The sequence below is a fragment of the Carettochelys insculpta genome, chromosome 22, assembly GCF_033958435.1.
Source record: "Carettochelys insculpta isolate YL-2023 chromosome 22, ASM3395843v1, whole genome shotgun sequence".
NCBI lineage: Eukaryota > Metazoa > Chordata > Testudines > Carettochelyidae > Carettochelys > Carettochelys insculpta.
In genome coordinates, this window is record NC_134158.1 from 14,255,415 (window position 1) to 14,271,288 (window position 15,874).

Sequence of the window (15,874 nt, forward strand, 5' to 3'; positions counted from 1 at the left end):
GTAGCCTGTGGAAAGGTGACTTGGGGGTGCAGACGAATACCAGGGGGGTCCCCGGATTTGTCTGTATCTTCAAAACCAGTGAGAAGTCCTGGGGCACCTTATAGACGAACCGGTATTTTAAAGCCCACGAAAGCTGATGCTCCAAAATACCGGTTCGTCTATAAGGTGCCCCAGGACTTCTCGCTGGTTTCGGGGACCCAGGCGAACGTAGGGGTTGGGGGGCTCCGGTTTGGGCAGGGGCACCACCTGCGGAGCCAGAGGTCGGGGGGCGGGGCGCAGCCAGCTGGTGCCATGCGCCCTGGGGGGTCAAAGCGCAGCAGTGACTTCTGCTTCGGGGGGGCAGGTCCCTTCAGCTGGGGGACCCCGGGGGTGTCCCGGCTCCCCACCCCGCCCGGGTGAACTAGGCAAGGTCAGCAAGGTCGCCCTCCCGCTCCTGCCTCAGTTTCCCCTCTGGCGCTGCTGCCCGTGGGGAGGGGGCGGGGCTTGGGGCCCGCTGTGTGGCTCGAGATGGGGGAGGGGCAAGCCCGCCCTCGGCACGCGTGCCGGGCACCCGCCCCTCCCCCGCCGCGCCGCGACGCGCAGAAGGGGCTCGAGCCGCGACCGTTAGACCCCGCCCCAGCTTTGAATTTTCCCGCCTTTTCCGGGGCGGGAGCGTTCTGACGTCGGCGCCTCTCCTCCTCCAGCTGTCCCGCGCGCGGGGTGAGGCGGCGGCCCCCACACCTCACGGGGGGAGGGACCTTTAAACCCCCGAGCTCCCCCCCGCCACAACGCCTGCTCCCCCAGTTCCCGCAGCGCACCCCAGCCCCTCACCGCAGCACCCCAGCCCCCCCCCGCAGCTACAGGGCCTGCACCCCCAGCTAGAGCACCCATGCCCCCAGCCCCTCCTCAGCCCCCAGCTGCAGGGCCTGCACCGTCGGCACCCCTAGTTTCCTCCAGCCCCTCCTCAGCCCCCAGACACAGCACCCCCAGCCACAGCACCTGCACCCTCAGCCGCCTCCCACCCCCAACCTGCTGGGGATTCTGCGCCTGGGGCTGCTGGCTGGGGGGTCCCCTGCTCCCAGCCAGGGATGCTGCAGAGCTGTGGGGGTCCCCTGCTCCCAGCCAGGGATGCTGCAGGCTGGCCGGGGCTCCACACCCCAGCCAGGCTCCAGCTGCCAGTCACCTACCTCCAGGTGGGGATCCTGTGGCTGGGGCTGCCGACAGGGGTTCTGAGCCCCGGCCGGCTCCCAGACACAGGGCTGCAGGGTCCCTCTGTCCCAGCCAGGGCTCTACCTCCCAGCTGCTTCTCACTCCTCTTTGTTTTTGGAAAACTTATATGGAATAGGCAACCACACTGGGGATCCCCAGTAGGGGTGCCTGTCCCACAGAAGTGTTCCAAAAATCTGGCAACCCTGCCTCAGCCCTCACACCAGTCCTGAGAGCCTCACAGATCCACAGCCTCTAAGCTCCCAACCCCAAATCTCGCCTTACCTCCCCAGGGCACCCAACAGCCTCAGACCCACTGTTATGGTTGGCAGATGGTGAAATTGCTTAGACCAGACAGAATGCATTCTGAAGAGGGGAGAAGTTCCTGAGATCCCTTCCAAAAGCAAATACGGTTTGGAGCCTAGGGCTGATAGGACCGGGCCCAAACCTGCTCCTAGATACACCCTGAGTTATCTAAGGATCTGACTGTCTTGGTGTAAATACACCACTACAGCTAGTGGGTAGCCCTGTATAGCTTGCCCATCAGTCTAGAGTCCCTCACCACCTGTTCCAGCATTTACTCATGTCTAATTGAATTAGAACAAGCAATATGGTGCAGTTTAATCAGGTGGCACTTGATTAGGGCTTGTGAGGAGAGCCCTGGGAAAGCTGGTTCCTATGACATTCCCAGCAGAGTGCTTGCTTGGGGAAGGAGGGCAATGGGCCTTACACTGTCTGTTTGATTGCAGGGCCGGCTAATGTGGCAGGCATGCTTTCGCCACAGGGGGTTGCTTCCACCTGGGTCTTGGATGAAGCCAGCTGCTGTGGAGAAACAGCCCAGAGGGTGAACCTGGAGGCTCTGTCTCACAGCTCTGTGACAGTTGCAGAATTGCCCTTGGTCCAGTCATCAGAGGGTATGTACAGTAAATTCTTTCATGTCCGGCAGCCCTGGGACTGGGAGGTTGCCTGCTAGTCAAATATTCTGGAGAATAGAGAGGTATACCTAGCAATGCATAACACTAAAGAAAAACAAGATTAGGTATTAAGAAACAAAAATATATGCAAAGTACATTATTTACCACCAACAGACATACTGTACACTGTAAACTTATACTGTATTTGCTGTATTTATTTGTATTTATTTTCATGATGGAAAATGTAACTAACATTGACTTATGGTTAAAACGCTAGTTATTTGCATTCTGGATGATAGAAAGCTGGATATGAAAGAGTTTACTATAGCACCGTTAATGGGGTCTGTCTACTATATGACCCCAATTACTTCAGTAGCTGAGCACCTCACAATCTTTAATGTGATTGCTACGAGCTAAGGAAGTGGCACTCACAGGGTGCTTAAGTGCTTTGGTGAATGGGGGGCCACGTGTCTAAGCCCCAGGGTTGCAAATACAACAGTGAAAATGCGATCCAAGGGTAAATTGAGCAGCATGATCTGTCTGAGTCTGTGGACAATCTGAAGCCCTGTTTCTGAGAGATGAGATTCGCCCATTTGTTCCAATGGATATTTGACTCTGAAATCTGTGGGCAATAAATTCACTATCAACACCGTTAACTTGCCCAAGATCAAACGTCAAGACACATCTAGAACCCAGGTGTTCAGAACTGCTAGCCTGGAGCTGCTTCAGTGTCATGCTGCCGGCAAGGTTAAGCTGTGATTCTGCAATCAGATCAGTACAGGAGACCCAATGGTACAGACCAGAGGTCAGGATTCGGGCCTTTCTGTGTGCGGTTCAGTATGGAGGGCAAAAATTAGAAACACAGTTGCTATAATGTTGGGAGTGTTAATGGAAGATGCTCTGTAATGACTGGCACGAAGTGCTAAGTGCTGAGATGATCACAGTCCAGAAGGACTTCTGAAACGACTCGTAAAGAACACTGATGCTGTCTTTGTAGGATTCGTGGGAGACAGGTTGGGTTTTATTTGAACAGACGTAAGGTACAGAGGTAGATGACTCATCCTGTCCCACACAGCTGCCTCCCACCATGCTGCCCAGACAAGTTTACTTTAGTGTGGATGCTGACTTGGTTATTTCAAGCTGTTAGGGTAAGAAATCAAAGAGGGGTAGGGTACTGTGGTGATGGCTGACTGACAGATGGGAAAGGGGAGTGTTTGGGGATGGAAAGATATAAACATACATATATACAGTGGTTACGCATGTCAGGCTTTGTGAACCCAATTCTCCTCTGACTCACATCCTGTGATGTGACCTGTCAGGCCAAATCCTGCTCTCAATTACGTCAGCGTAAATCCAGAGTAACTCAATTTAAGTCCAAGGAATTAGTCCAGATGTGGGCTGATATAAAAAGAAGTTGGTCTGTTGATATCCCTGGGCATAAGCATGGGATTTCTCTGGTGTCTATTTGTGAATTATGGAATCTTAAAAGATAGTGCAGAGTAAAGACCCTGTGGTATTAGATTCCTGGAAGATCGTTTTCCACCTTCGTGCCCCTCAAGGAGGCCAACCTTGTTCTTTATAGTACAATTACAAAGGCAAGTTGTCCGCTATCCCACAGCACAATAATGGGATCATGGGATACCCCAGAACAAGTGTGTGTTTGTTTGCAGGTAATTCGGTCTGGTACTAGACATGCAGTGCTCCGGAAGCATTCACTCCATGTGCTGTGGCTCACAGTGTGCTAAAAACCATTAGGAATGGGGTTAGCCCGTAAGACAGAAAATATCATAGTACCACTATATAAATCCATGACTGACCCACACCTCGAATACTGCAGCCAGTTCTGATCACCACATCTCAAAACAGATATAGAGAAGGGTAATAAAAATGATATGGAGTATAGAACAGCTTGCCTAAGACTAAGACTGTTCAGCTTAGAAGAGATGACTGTAGGAGGCACAGAGTTCTGTAATAGCAGGATAAAGTGAAGGGAAGTGTTATTTATCCTTTCAGATGACACAAGAGCCAGAGGTCACACAATGGAACTAATAGGCAGCAAGTTTAAAACAAACATAAGGAAATACTTCTGCACACAATGCACAGTCAGCCAATGGAACTCATTGCCAGGGGATGTTGTGAAGGCCAAAACTATAACTGGGTTGAAAAAAGAACAAAAGAAGCTCATGGAGGGTGGCTATTAGCCAAGGCAGTCAGAGATGCAACCCTGTGCTCTGGATGTCCCTGGACCTCTTACTGCCAGAAACTGAGCCTAGTCGATGGGAAATGGATAATTTGATAATTGCTCCAGTCTGTTCATTCCCTCTGAAGCATGTGACATGGGTCACTGTCAAAAACAGCGTACTGGGCTAGATGGACTATGGGGTTGATCCAGCATGGCTGTTCTTATATTCGTAGCCTGTAAGTGTTATGTTTCTCCTCCTCCTCTTTAGCAGAGTCATTGGGGAGCGCTGCCGTCCTCAGCAAGGACCAATGCTCTGAGGAGCACGTACTGACCTGCACATTTGAAGCCTGTGACCTGGAACAAACAGGTAGAAAACTTTCTAACATCAGCTGGAATTGCACAGCCTGGGCAGAGTCCCAGCCACTTTAGTGCTACCAGAAAATCAACTGAGTATTAGATTTGAAGACTCCTTTCAGAAGCATTCATGTGGAGACTCCAAGCCCCTAAACATATCCTCCCCTTGTTAAGATCGTTGAAAAAAACTACTTTGCAACCTAGTGTCCTGTGCCTGGGAACTACCAGTCTCCTAGGAGTTAATGAACAAGACTTACTGAATAGGTGACAGCAGGTTACATTGTCAACTTCTTGAGGAGGGGACAGAGGTGCAGCTAATGCTGCTGTCTGCTATGAAGGAGGGACATAAATTACTATGTAGCTACACCAAAGAGAGCCAACCTGTCAACTGGAGGTTGCACTGACTTCTGAGTCACTTTATTTAAATGCCTGAAGGTGGATTTAGGAGTGTGTTTAGTGCACAAATCCATATAACTACTCAGGGGTTGCAGCAACTCAAACACTTATCTTTGGAAATCGGGGCCAACTCCCATTGATTTCACTGAATCTCCAAACTCCCAAGCCACTTCTGTAATCCCAAGACTAACTTTCCATCACTAGCAGTGTTTGTGATTTGCTAGGAGGTTACTGGTGTGCCTGAATTTCTGGTTACAGGACAGGTGTCTGTTTTCCGTATTATCGAGTACTTACAGTCTGTGACAGGGCAAAGCTGTGAGGAAGGGAGACTGCAGTTACTATACAAAATGCTGGATCCAGAAGAAAAAGGTGCCTCTGTGGATTTACCAACTTTCCATGTCATAATGAAGACCTGGATTGCAGATTGTCGGCAGGATGGGTCAGTAAATAAGTTAAAAACAGCTGTGACTTAGGTATCACAACACTGCAGCAAGACAGGGTAAGATTCTGATCCCCAGAAAGGGAACCTGAAGCACAGAGAAGTGCAAGGCCAGATTTTCAAAGATATTTTGAAAGAAAGGAAATAAGTGGGTATTTGGTGCCTAATGCCTTTTGAAAATCCTGCGATGCTCCGATCTGCATCTGTCAAGTAACCTTGCCTGCCAGGGTTACACAGCAACTCAGTGGAACCCAAGAGTCCTGACTCCATTCCACCCTGCTCCTAGATAACATACCACAAAGCACCAAATAGAAGCCAGGAGTCTTGCTCTACCCTCCTAGTCTATATTCTCTCTAAAAGTTGGGAATGGAACCCAAAGTCCTGACTCCCAGGGCCCTGTAAGGGCTTGATATACATCTCTGAGGCCGTGTCTACACTAGCCAGAAACTTCGAAGTTTACTAATGAAGCGCTGAAATACATATTCAGCGCCTCATTAGCATGCGGGCGGCTGCGGCACTTCGAAATTGATGCGGCTCGCCGCTGCGTGGCTCATCCAGACGGGGCTCCTTTTCAAAAGGACCCCGGCAACTTCGGAGTCCCCTTATTCCTATGAGCAGATGGGAATAAGTGGATTTCGAAGTTGCCGGGGCCCTTTTGAAAAGGAGCCTCGTCTGGACGAGCCACGGGGTGGCGAGCCGCGTCAATTTCGAAGTGCTGTGGCCGCCCGCATGCTAATGAGGCGCTGAATATGTATTTCAGCGCTTCATTAGTAAACTTCAAAATGGACATTTGCATAGCTATTTCAAAGTTTTTGACTAGCATAGATGTAGCCTGAGAGTTGTCTTCGGAGTCCCTTGTGCTTATCACATGCCCACACTGCTGTAAGAATCCACTCCCTGTGCTGTACAGCAGTGAAGCTATGTCATGCACTTCATAGTCTTTTAAAAAGAAAGGCTTCCAAAATCATCTCTTATTATTAATATTCATATTTATTAACTCTTCCCTTCTAACAAAAACAGCCAGGGAAATGCATAATATAACCCTTCCCTTGGCCTTTGAACCACAGATTTTTCTGGGACAACCTTAAGACCTCACTTATTGCATGCATAGCTTTTCTGACTTTATTATTAAAGCAACCTGATCATTGCTTTCCCTGACTATTTAAGCGACTTAATTACCACATAGCACAACACTCCCCACTAAACTGGAGGAACTATTTTCATCTTTGTGTTATTAAGATGGGTGTGGTGAATAGGGAAAGTCACCTGATATGCACAGAGCGCACAATTCATTTTGTATGGATAGTGATAATGTGGGAATTATGACTATTAATTTATATTTCATCTAGGGGATTTGATAGCAGGAAGGAGCAAGACAAGTTTGTGGACAATATGTGCCTTTTGCCATCTGGTAGGTTGTGCTGAAAGGGATAATAAAAAGGACCGTGTATTTAATTCTAAATATAGATGGCTTGGTAGAGCAGCTTGATGCGCTGTTGATTGGCCTGACTGAAGCGTCTGTCCTTGTCCTTTCTGCTGGGGACTCAGGAACTCACCCGGGTTTTGAAATAGACTCATAATTAATCTTTGCATAGTCCCTCTGTTGCTGTAGCATTTGAGCACTTCTGAGGGTTTAGAAACAGAAAAATCAACAGCAGTTTCTTTTCCTGCCTGGTCTGCAGGAGAAAGAACCTGATTAGCTTATAGGGCAGAGGGGTTCTCTCTGATTAGGCATGTCTGTGTGTGAGAAGGCTTGGCACTCAGGGTCTTCTGGGGCCCAACTCTGGGATTCTGCCAAGCAACCAGAAAGCTAGCTTACAGCCATCTTTGGGTGATGGGTGGGATCCAGGACTCCAGTGCGAAAACAATGGGGATTAGACACCTAAATACCCGAATTAATATTCCCTGTCCTCACTTCCTCAGTGCTCTGATGATTTTGGTGCACTCAGAAACGGCAATGAGTGGTATAAGAACCTATGTTAGACTGAGGGCTTTGTATAAGGAGAGACTGTATAGGCCTGCTCTGCTAGATCTCCTGCTCCCCCTTGCCCCCCGCAAGCCTCTGGCACAGGAAAGTGGGGGCATGGCCAAATATCTCTGCATTCTAGTCATCCCCGCCCCCCTAACCATTTCTAAGGCCTGCTGGCCGGCATAATCAAATTAAAATACCTCCTGGGCTACTCTAGCTTAGGGCGAGGACTCAGATTTGTCAGTGTAGCTGAGGGGCTGTGATATCCTGCCATGGCACGTCTCTAGTGAGCCGAGGAGGGCCTGTGGTCTTTCACAGACAAGTGGAAGACTCTTAAAGGTCAGTTATAGTTTCTCCCTGAGTTTAATGCCCCCCCGCTAGTTAGTGGGAGTCCTGAACATAATGTGATATCAGTTTGAGGTTCCCATTCCCTTTTCCTACTCCTGACAGCAGCAAATGTTGTGACCAGAAACCCGCTGCAACCCTGAATTTGCTCTCTCTTTCCTCTTCAGGGGAGCGGAAGAGAGCTGTCTCTAGCTCTGCTCAGTTAGAGGGATATGGTGGTGATAGCGACCATATAAACTCGTAAGTACCAGCTTCTTGCAGTCAGCCAAATCAGGAAGGCTAGGACGTAATTAATCTGTGCTGTAGGGTATTAGAGGCTCATACCTGCGTAAGTTTCCAGAAAAGGATTAGATGCTTTAGTTTATGTAAGCAGCAGCACAGGGCCTCGATCCAGGAGGAAAGTTACAAGGATCATTCATATGCTTCAGGGAGTCGGGAAGGGATAAAGCTCCTAGGTGTGCAGTGTTCAGTAATGAGAAGCATTGCTTGCTGGGGATACAATCACACCTTTCTCCCGACCATCCAGTACCAGCCACTTGTAGAAAGAGTAGCACAGCAGGAGGGGGGATGCTGGATTAGACAGTCCACTGTGGAGCAGCAGAAGGGGAAATACTACACAGCCCTCATTTTTCCCGCAGTGGTAATGTCAGGGAGCCAGCAGCTGTCTTTTGGTGTGAATAGTAAAGCCTCTGCCTTGCTGTGTGCAATTTGGGTTGAGTAGCTTTGCCTCCTGGACTCCGTGCTATGTCTTGTGCTGAACTAGAGGTACTAGTGCATCCCACCAGGTGCTGCCAATCCAGGTCGCCTTAGACAGCCTGTCAGCAGTGCCATCTGACTACCATCCTGCTGGGTGTGATATGAGCTGGGGGTGGGGGCATCTCAGTCCATTTCCTAGTGGAGCTGAGACAGAAATGTCGCCTCAGCAATGGCACGCTCTGTGTCTCAGTGCGGGGCCTGTTGTATGGAGACTGTGGTTAAGCAGGTAACGCTGTGGGGCCTGATGTGATGGTGGTGCCAGAGAGGAGAGATCTCCCAGCTGACTATCCCTTTACCCTTAATTATGCTGGTTTCCAAGGGAAGAGGCTGCTGCCTTGATGAACAGCATTGAAGACCTGGAATACAGCCACAAAAAGCTGGCTATGCAGAACGCCAAGCTGCAGAGGACCATTGAGGTAGCTGAGGAACTCAACTCCCGTCTCATTGAAGAGATCTCCCAGCTGAAGGGAAGACTGAGAAGGTAAAGCAGAGAGGAGGCAGTCAAGGAGCATGGGGTGCTGCTGGGAATAAGCTGAGAGGGACTGTCTTCTCAGGGTTAATGTTGAAGCCACAACGTGGAGCTAGTGGCAAATGTGTTTCAGGGGGCTCTTTGTGTGACACTCATTGCAGGGGTGCACTGCTTAGGCAGGGAGTGCTGGCCTCAGTGGGATGCTAAGGGGCCTGTGCTGCCAGGAGCAAGGTGGGGGCTGAGCAGGGGTTGCTTTCCCTGGCAGTCAGTGCTGGCCCCACTACCCCAGTGTGCTGTTTGGAGGTGGTAGCCTGAGGTCTACATCAGACAGACACTGCAGATTGTACACAGTCTCTGAGATCCTGAGAGATTCTTGTTGCAGGATAGGGCATGTCCTCCCAGGTGTTCTGGCGACATTCCAACAGGGATAATTTCATTCTGTCTCCCTGAATTCCCCTGCCTGAGGTGTGGACCCGGTACAGGACTCACCTTGCCTTCCCAAGCCCAGCTGTTGCGCAGCCTTGCTGCATGCTGAGACATGGCCCTCATGTTCCATCCCCGGTTGGGAGCATTTAAATGGCAGATGAAGCGCTTGGTCTGTATTATTATTATCCGGTTTGTTATTTTACAAAGCTTCAGTAATCTCCCCCTTCTGGGAGTTAAATATTTTAAACTGAGTCGCTGCTGTATGTGCACTCAGGGGGACTTGGCAGCTGCATTGGGTAGACTTAGGGCTTTTGAGCAGGGACCATCTTCTTCCTGTTTGTGCAGCACCTACCCCGCTGGGCCGTTGGTCCATGACTAGGCCTCTAGGGACAACTGAAACACAGAGAATAATAACAAATACATCTCTCATTTACCTCAACCACTGCAACTCCTGAGGTTTCCAAGGAAATGCAAGGGATGTCTACACTTGCCACTTACAAAGAAAAATGTCCCTTTTTTGTGCAAAAAATGTGGGAGCATCTACACTTGCCAATGATTTTTTGCAGTAAAACTCAGAAGTTTCACCTCAGAAGGAAAACCACGTCCACAAGAGAGATATACCTCTTACTGATGATGCTTTTGTGGTACTGTACATGTGAAGACAAGTTCTTGCTGCTTATGGAGCTTTTAGCCTCCGCAGGATATCCTGCAGTGTGTAGGTGACCACTCTGGTCAGCAGCTCTGCTGCTCTGATGGCAGGAAAACAGCTCTGGGACCTTTGAAACTGCCCTTCCTGTTTTCTTGGCAAGTGCTCGCATATCATCAGGCCAGATGACAATGCCTGCTCCATTGAGCAACCCATCCCCCTGCTTGCAGCCGTCTTAGAACCATAGAACTGTAGGGCTGGAAGGGACCTCAGGAGATCATGTAGTCCTGCCTAAAGGCTGAGTTACTGGAGTTGATCAGTTTTTGAGGGGAGGGGACAGGGACATGAGAGACCCTGCAAACATCAACCCCCACCTTCCAAAATGGAGAGAGTTGCACAATGGGATCGCTGCCCTCTGGGTGCTGCTCCCTTCAGCAATGGGAGCGCTGCAAATGTGAACGCTCTGTGATGTCTGTAGAAGTACTTTCCTTTTACTTGTTCACTATGACTGGTGAAACTGACAGCACAAAAACTCTGCAAGTGTAAACATTGCCTCAGACTTCTTTTTCGGTGACATTTGGCCCTGTACTGCCATTATCTGTGGCTACTTTGACCATTGCTAATTAAGAAGCTTTGAAATACTGTCCTCTCCTAACTGGCTGCTTTCCTCAGTAGCACACAGCAGGCCTTGGAACAGGCAAAATCTGTAGCTAATGAACTAGAAGACCTGAAGATTGTCGCCAAAGGTCTAGAAGAGGAGAACAGCAAACTTCACTCACAAACCCGGCAGCTAGTAGGTGCTTGTGAGTCTGTTTCAGCAACGTTTCCCTGGCTGGGGTTCAGGCATAGAGATCCTGATTTCACTGGGTACATTGTATTTCCTAGAGGCTAGACCAATGGTGTTAAGACACTTGGATTCTCTCATGGGCTTGTGGGGGGAAGCAGGTTAGAGCAGGGAGGGCTGGGAGCTAAAACTCCTGAAACTGCAGCTGATTTACCATGTGATTACACGTCACATTACTCTCTGCAGCTGTTTGCCCACTTGCCAAACTATCAGTACGTAACCACTCAAAACCTCAATTTCCTTCCCTTCTATTTGCTGAGAGCCTCGGAAAGTGACGCATTTCTCTCAAATGTGTAACAAGTTGAAGGCGCTGAGCGTCATTGGCAGTGGAGCAGTCCTTTCCATTCTAAACCCACCATTAAACCTGGCTCCAAGTAGCAAAGAGATCCAGGCTTGAATGATCTCAGACACCAAGGACCTGATTCTTAGCAGATGCAGATCGACAGATGTGTGTTAATTTACTCTAAATCTGTGGCATCCAATCATTTGTCGTTCACCACATGTGGTAAACCGGACACCATGGTGTGGTGAAATGGGGCTCCTCAGAGCCCCACACATGGCACGCCCTCCATCTGCTCTGTGCATGTGCCCCACCACTTGGGCTGTGTCTACATTAGAGAGTTGTGTCAACAGAAGGGAGCACCTATGCACTTAAAGCATAATGTCCACAGAGTCTCGACTGAACTCTGCTTTTGCTTCAACAGTATTATCCCTCAAAAGTTTGAGGCATAACACTCTGTCGACTGAGTACTGTCCATAGAACTGCAGCGTAGACATTTCTGTCAACACAGAGGACTTCTGTAGCAGCCCTCTTTGCAGAGCTGCCGTTCTGCTTTCTGGCACCAGAGGGCAGTGCAGTCTGGCAGGTCTCTTTCGACAGAGCAAGTTGTGTGTAGATGCAACTTCTCGACAGTAATGTCTGTCGACAGATGCTTCTAGTGTAGACATAGCCTTGCTGGGACAAGTGCAGGGTGGTATCTGTGGCTGTGGCTGTGGCTGCGCCCAGTGCAGCTCCAGCCCCGGGGCCCGGCATGGCTCCAGCGGCAGCAGTGATACTGATGAGTTACCTGCAGTTTGGAGCAGCTGGGAGGGCATTTATTTGCAGGGAGGGGGCCTATGGCGATCCTTTAATTTCTATTGGACACCTCAGCACTAAATGATAACCTAGCAGTGCAGTGCTGAGGAAAACCAGCAGGAGGCAGTGTGTGAGAGAACGAAAGCTTTCCCTGGAGAATGCCCTAGTGTGCCTATTTTGTGGGAGCAACACGATTTCTGCCCATCAATCTGGCACTTGTTAGGAGCACTGAGTTCACTTACGTTTTTGTTGTGGGTTTTGAAACCCATGGGCATTTCAAAGTCCCATCTGCTGCAGCTATGAGTGGTTTGCTGGCTTTGCACAGCTGTCGTGGGGCACATGGCTCTTGATGCAAATTAACTACCTAGATTTTAGGGGGATGTACAAATAAATGTTTGTTGATGACAGATGACATCGGCAGCCAAGTTACTGCAATTTATTGACCCACGACATTGTCATTCCTTGAATAATATTATAGACAAACTCTGGGGGCTGTAGCTTAGGTCCATGTTTGTTTTATTTTTAAACTTATAGGAGAAGGAACAGCAGTGCCTCTCTCTACAAGTGGACAGTCTCCAGGAGGAGGTAACCAGGGCTATGGAGAGTAGAGCTGTTTTTGTGCTGTTGACTATGTCTGTATTTTAATGCTAAATCACTAAGAAACATGCAGGGGGGTGCAGGAGTAGATAGAGAGGTAATCTCCCCCTTGAATCAGTAGTAAACTGTGAAAGAGCACAGAGGAGGTCTGGAAAATCTGCCTCACTGTGAAATACAATCTACTTAGCTCATCATGGAGAAGGTTAAAAGGTGACTAAAGGGCCTGTAAGTACCCAGAGTGCCCCTTAATGTAGCAGACAAAAACAGAGCAGAAAGAATCCAGTGACTGCAAGCTGAGGCTAGATAAATTCAGGCTGGAAACAAGGTGTTAATTTTAAGAGCAAAGATTGTGAGACTTTGGAGCAATCCCCGTAGAGTGGATTCTTTAGGACTTCGCTGGATGACATTCTACCTCATTCTTTGTGAAAGACATTCTACCTCAGCCACTAGATACAGGGCTGAAGTGGAACTTTCTGTCTAAAATACTCACTGTTCTGCCAGACGTCAAGCTCTCTTATCCTGAGTCAGGTGTCCCAGCATTGTGCTGGGGACAGGGCGCTCGGTGTGGACTCCCAGGCTGCAGTGCCGTAGTGGGAGGGCACTGTGCTGCTGGAGCTGCTGTCTCTCTGGGGACATGCCAGCTAAACTGTGCTTCTGACCCCTTGTAGCCTGGCCATTATTAATATGAACTGAAATTATTAACTGCGATTTCTCGATCAGGTTCCAGTGTGGCCAAAATCCAGATCCTCAGTGCCATTTAGGCACCGAACTTCCACTGATGTGAAGGGAAGTTCAGGGCCTAAGTGCATTTAAACTGCCTTAATTGCTCCTGCACTTTTAGCTGGATGTGGAAGTCATTTTCACTTCCTGTGCTAAGATGCTTGTGCATCTCACCTCAGCAGCAGCTGCATTTCTGGTGAAGGGACTGGCGCAACAGCTAAAGACCTCCCTTCTCATGTCTCTTAGGCTGCATCTCCGCTATGAGATAAAACCGAATTTCAAGGCATTAGCTCAATATTAAAACGTGACTGTCCTCACAGTTAATATTATTATCTCAGTTGATTGAGCCATAATACCGATTACAAAATAGCAATATTACGGGCCAGGTGTAGCGTCAAATTCAAATTTAAAATCTCTAATCAAGGCTGGTGTGGAAGCGTGATGTCCTTAATTTGAATCATTAACCTCCAGAAGTGTCCCATATGTGTCACTTAAAGCTACGTGGTGACCCGCCAGGTATAGCCGCTTTGTTGTGTGCTGCTCTCAGGTGTGCAGGAAGAAGGTCAATGTAAGCCTGCGAAGTTTTAATTGAATTTGAATTGGAATTCAGCAGCCCTGCCCTGCAAATATAAAGGGCATCCTTTATGAAAAAATTCCCTTGCCCGATCTCCAGTGCTTTTTTCACACAGTTACTGATGTTGTGAAATTCTGGGACAGTGCTTGGAATTCTGGGATTCAAACATGAAACACCCACAAGCAATTGTGGCTGAGGCACTGTGGGATAGGTACCCACAGTGCATTGCTCATGCTGTCAAACTTGCACGGGGCAAATGGGGACGTGGAGACTAGACACAGAAAAAAGGTGGATAGAATTTCAAGAATCTTTTTAGACACTTAATTGGCGTTCATAATATCAAGGTTAAATATTCAAATTTCTTAAAAATTGAATTTATCTCATCGTGTAGACGTGGCCTTTGATATCATTTGCTAATTAACACTAAGTGCGGCCTCTGGCTGCTTTACAGAACAGAAAGCTGCTCAGAGAGAGCGACAGAGCGAAACAGAAGGGTGCAGGGCTGGTTGCTGAAAAGGCAGCTCTACAGGTACTAACCACGGAGGAGGGAGGGAGGGAGAGGGAGAGAGAGTGAGTGAGTGTGTGTGTGTGTGTATGTGTGTGTGTGTGTTGCTTAAATTACTTTCTAGGCTCTAAGTATCCCAGCAGAAGCAGTTCTGAGAACCCGCAGCTTCTGTTGGTTTCCTTACGTAGTTTGCAGACAGGCTCAGACTTTTGCACGTATATAGCAGAGTGTGTCTAACATTTTCCGATAGAAAACCCTGATATGATGGAATCTAAACATTTTGCAAGATTGTCTCGCTTGCAGCAGGAAATTTATCAAAATCTTCCATTTTAACTGTTCTGCTCTAAATTATTTTAATATAACACATGTAAACATTTTTGAAATATTTAATTTTGTGAAAAATGATGAGATTTCTGCCTTTCATAAAAGTTTGGACTTTCCTGTCATGGGAAAAGGCAGCATTTTGGCCTGTATCATGCAGTGGGTCTGCCCCATGAAAGCTCGTCACCTAATACATTATTTTATTAGTCTTTAAAATGCTACGTGACTGCTTATTTGTTTTGTTAGAACACAGACTAACACAGCTACCTCTCCGTTAATATTAGAGCAACTGAGTGGACATCAGGACCTCTATCTTCTGTTTCTGACTCTTCCATTGATTTGTTGTGTTATCTTGCAAGGACACATCTGCCCCATGTCTCTATTTCCTCTGCTGCAAAATGGGGTTAATGCCATAGTACCAGGGGACTGAGCTTGAGGAAGGTTTGCTAGTCCTTCATTTCTATAATCTTGTGCTACCCCCACTTTCCCACAGGGATTCAAAAGTTTACCAATGAATGATAGGCATTTTGAGTTCTTTAATTACAGGCCCGTATTTCCTTTATTTAGGCCCAGCTCTGTGAATATGAAACTCTCCTTTCCTGCAAAGATACTGCCCTTACTGAGGTGAGCAATATGTGGTGACTGAGAACAGCATGTGTGTTTGTTGCTTCCATTGCTTCCTTTCTGTCTAGTCTCTTGTTTTTCTGGACTATTCCTAGCTCGACTGTTGGTCGGCTGGATGATTTTGAATCAGGAACTTTGCATTCCATGACTCAGTTTCTCCACCTGTACAGTGGGTGTAACAATACTAACATCATTCGTAAAACACTTTGAAATCTAGTAATGAAAAGCCTTTTATACGAGCTGGGTGTTATTAATGTCACTGATGCGTAGTGGGTATACAGCTTTCTTTAAACTTCCAGCCAGCAGAAGTTGTGGGGCTCAGTGCAGATGAGGTTTTGTGGCCTGTGCCATGCGGGAAGTCTAATTAGATCAGTAGTTGTCAGCTAGGTGTACGTGTACTCCTGGGAGTACATAGAGCTCTTCCAGAAGGTACGTTAACTCCATGTTTCTCAATCTTTTCTATGAATAAAAAAATTGACTTATTTTATGTTCCTCTAATTTTTTATTTATCATTTTTGCACAGTCGTAAGTAT

At 48.1% G+C, this 15,874-nt stretch overlaps 1 protein-coding gene across 1 annotated transcript in view; it reads left to right on the top strand.

Annotated features, from left to right (window-relative positions):
* The first annotated feature begins 686 nt into the window (after positions 1-686).
* KASH5 (KASH domain containing 5) overlaps positions 687-15,874 on the top strand; it is a 31,881-nt gene continuing 16,693 nt past the window's right edge. The window contains exons 1-11 of the mRNA XM_075016295.1: positions 687-699; positions 1,935-2,099; positions 4,550-4,648; positions 5,290-5,470; positions 6,820-6,881; positions 7,952-8,024; positions 8,860-9,021; positions 10,757-10,874; positions 12,535-12,585; positions 14,343-14,420; positions 15,285-15,341. Coding sequence (XP_074872396.1) covers positions 1,955-2,099; positions 4,550-4,648; positions 5,290-5,470; positions 6,820-6,881; positions 7,952-8,024; positions 8,860-9,021; positions 10,757-10,874; positions 12,535-12,585; positions 14,343-14,420; positions 15,285-15,341 — 1,026 coding nt within the window. The 5' untranslated portion in view covers positions 687-699; positions 1,935-1,954. The remainder of the gene's footprint in view (positions 700-1,934; positions 2,100-4,549; positions 4,649-5,289; positions 5,471-6,819; positions 6,882-7,951; positions 8,025-8,859; positions 9,022-10,756; positions 10,875-12,534; positions 12,586-14,342; positions 14,421-15,284; positions 15,342-15,874) is intronic.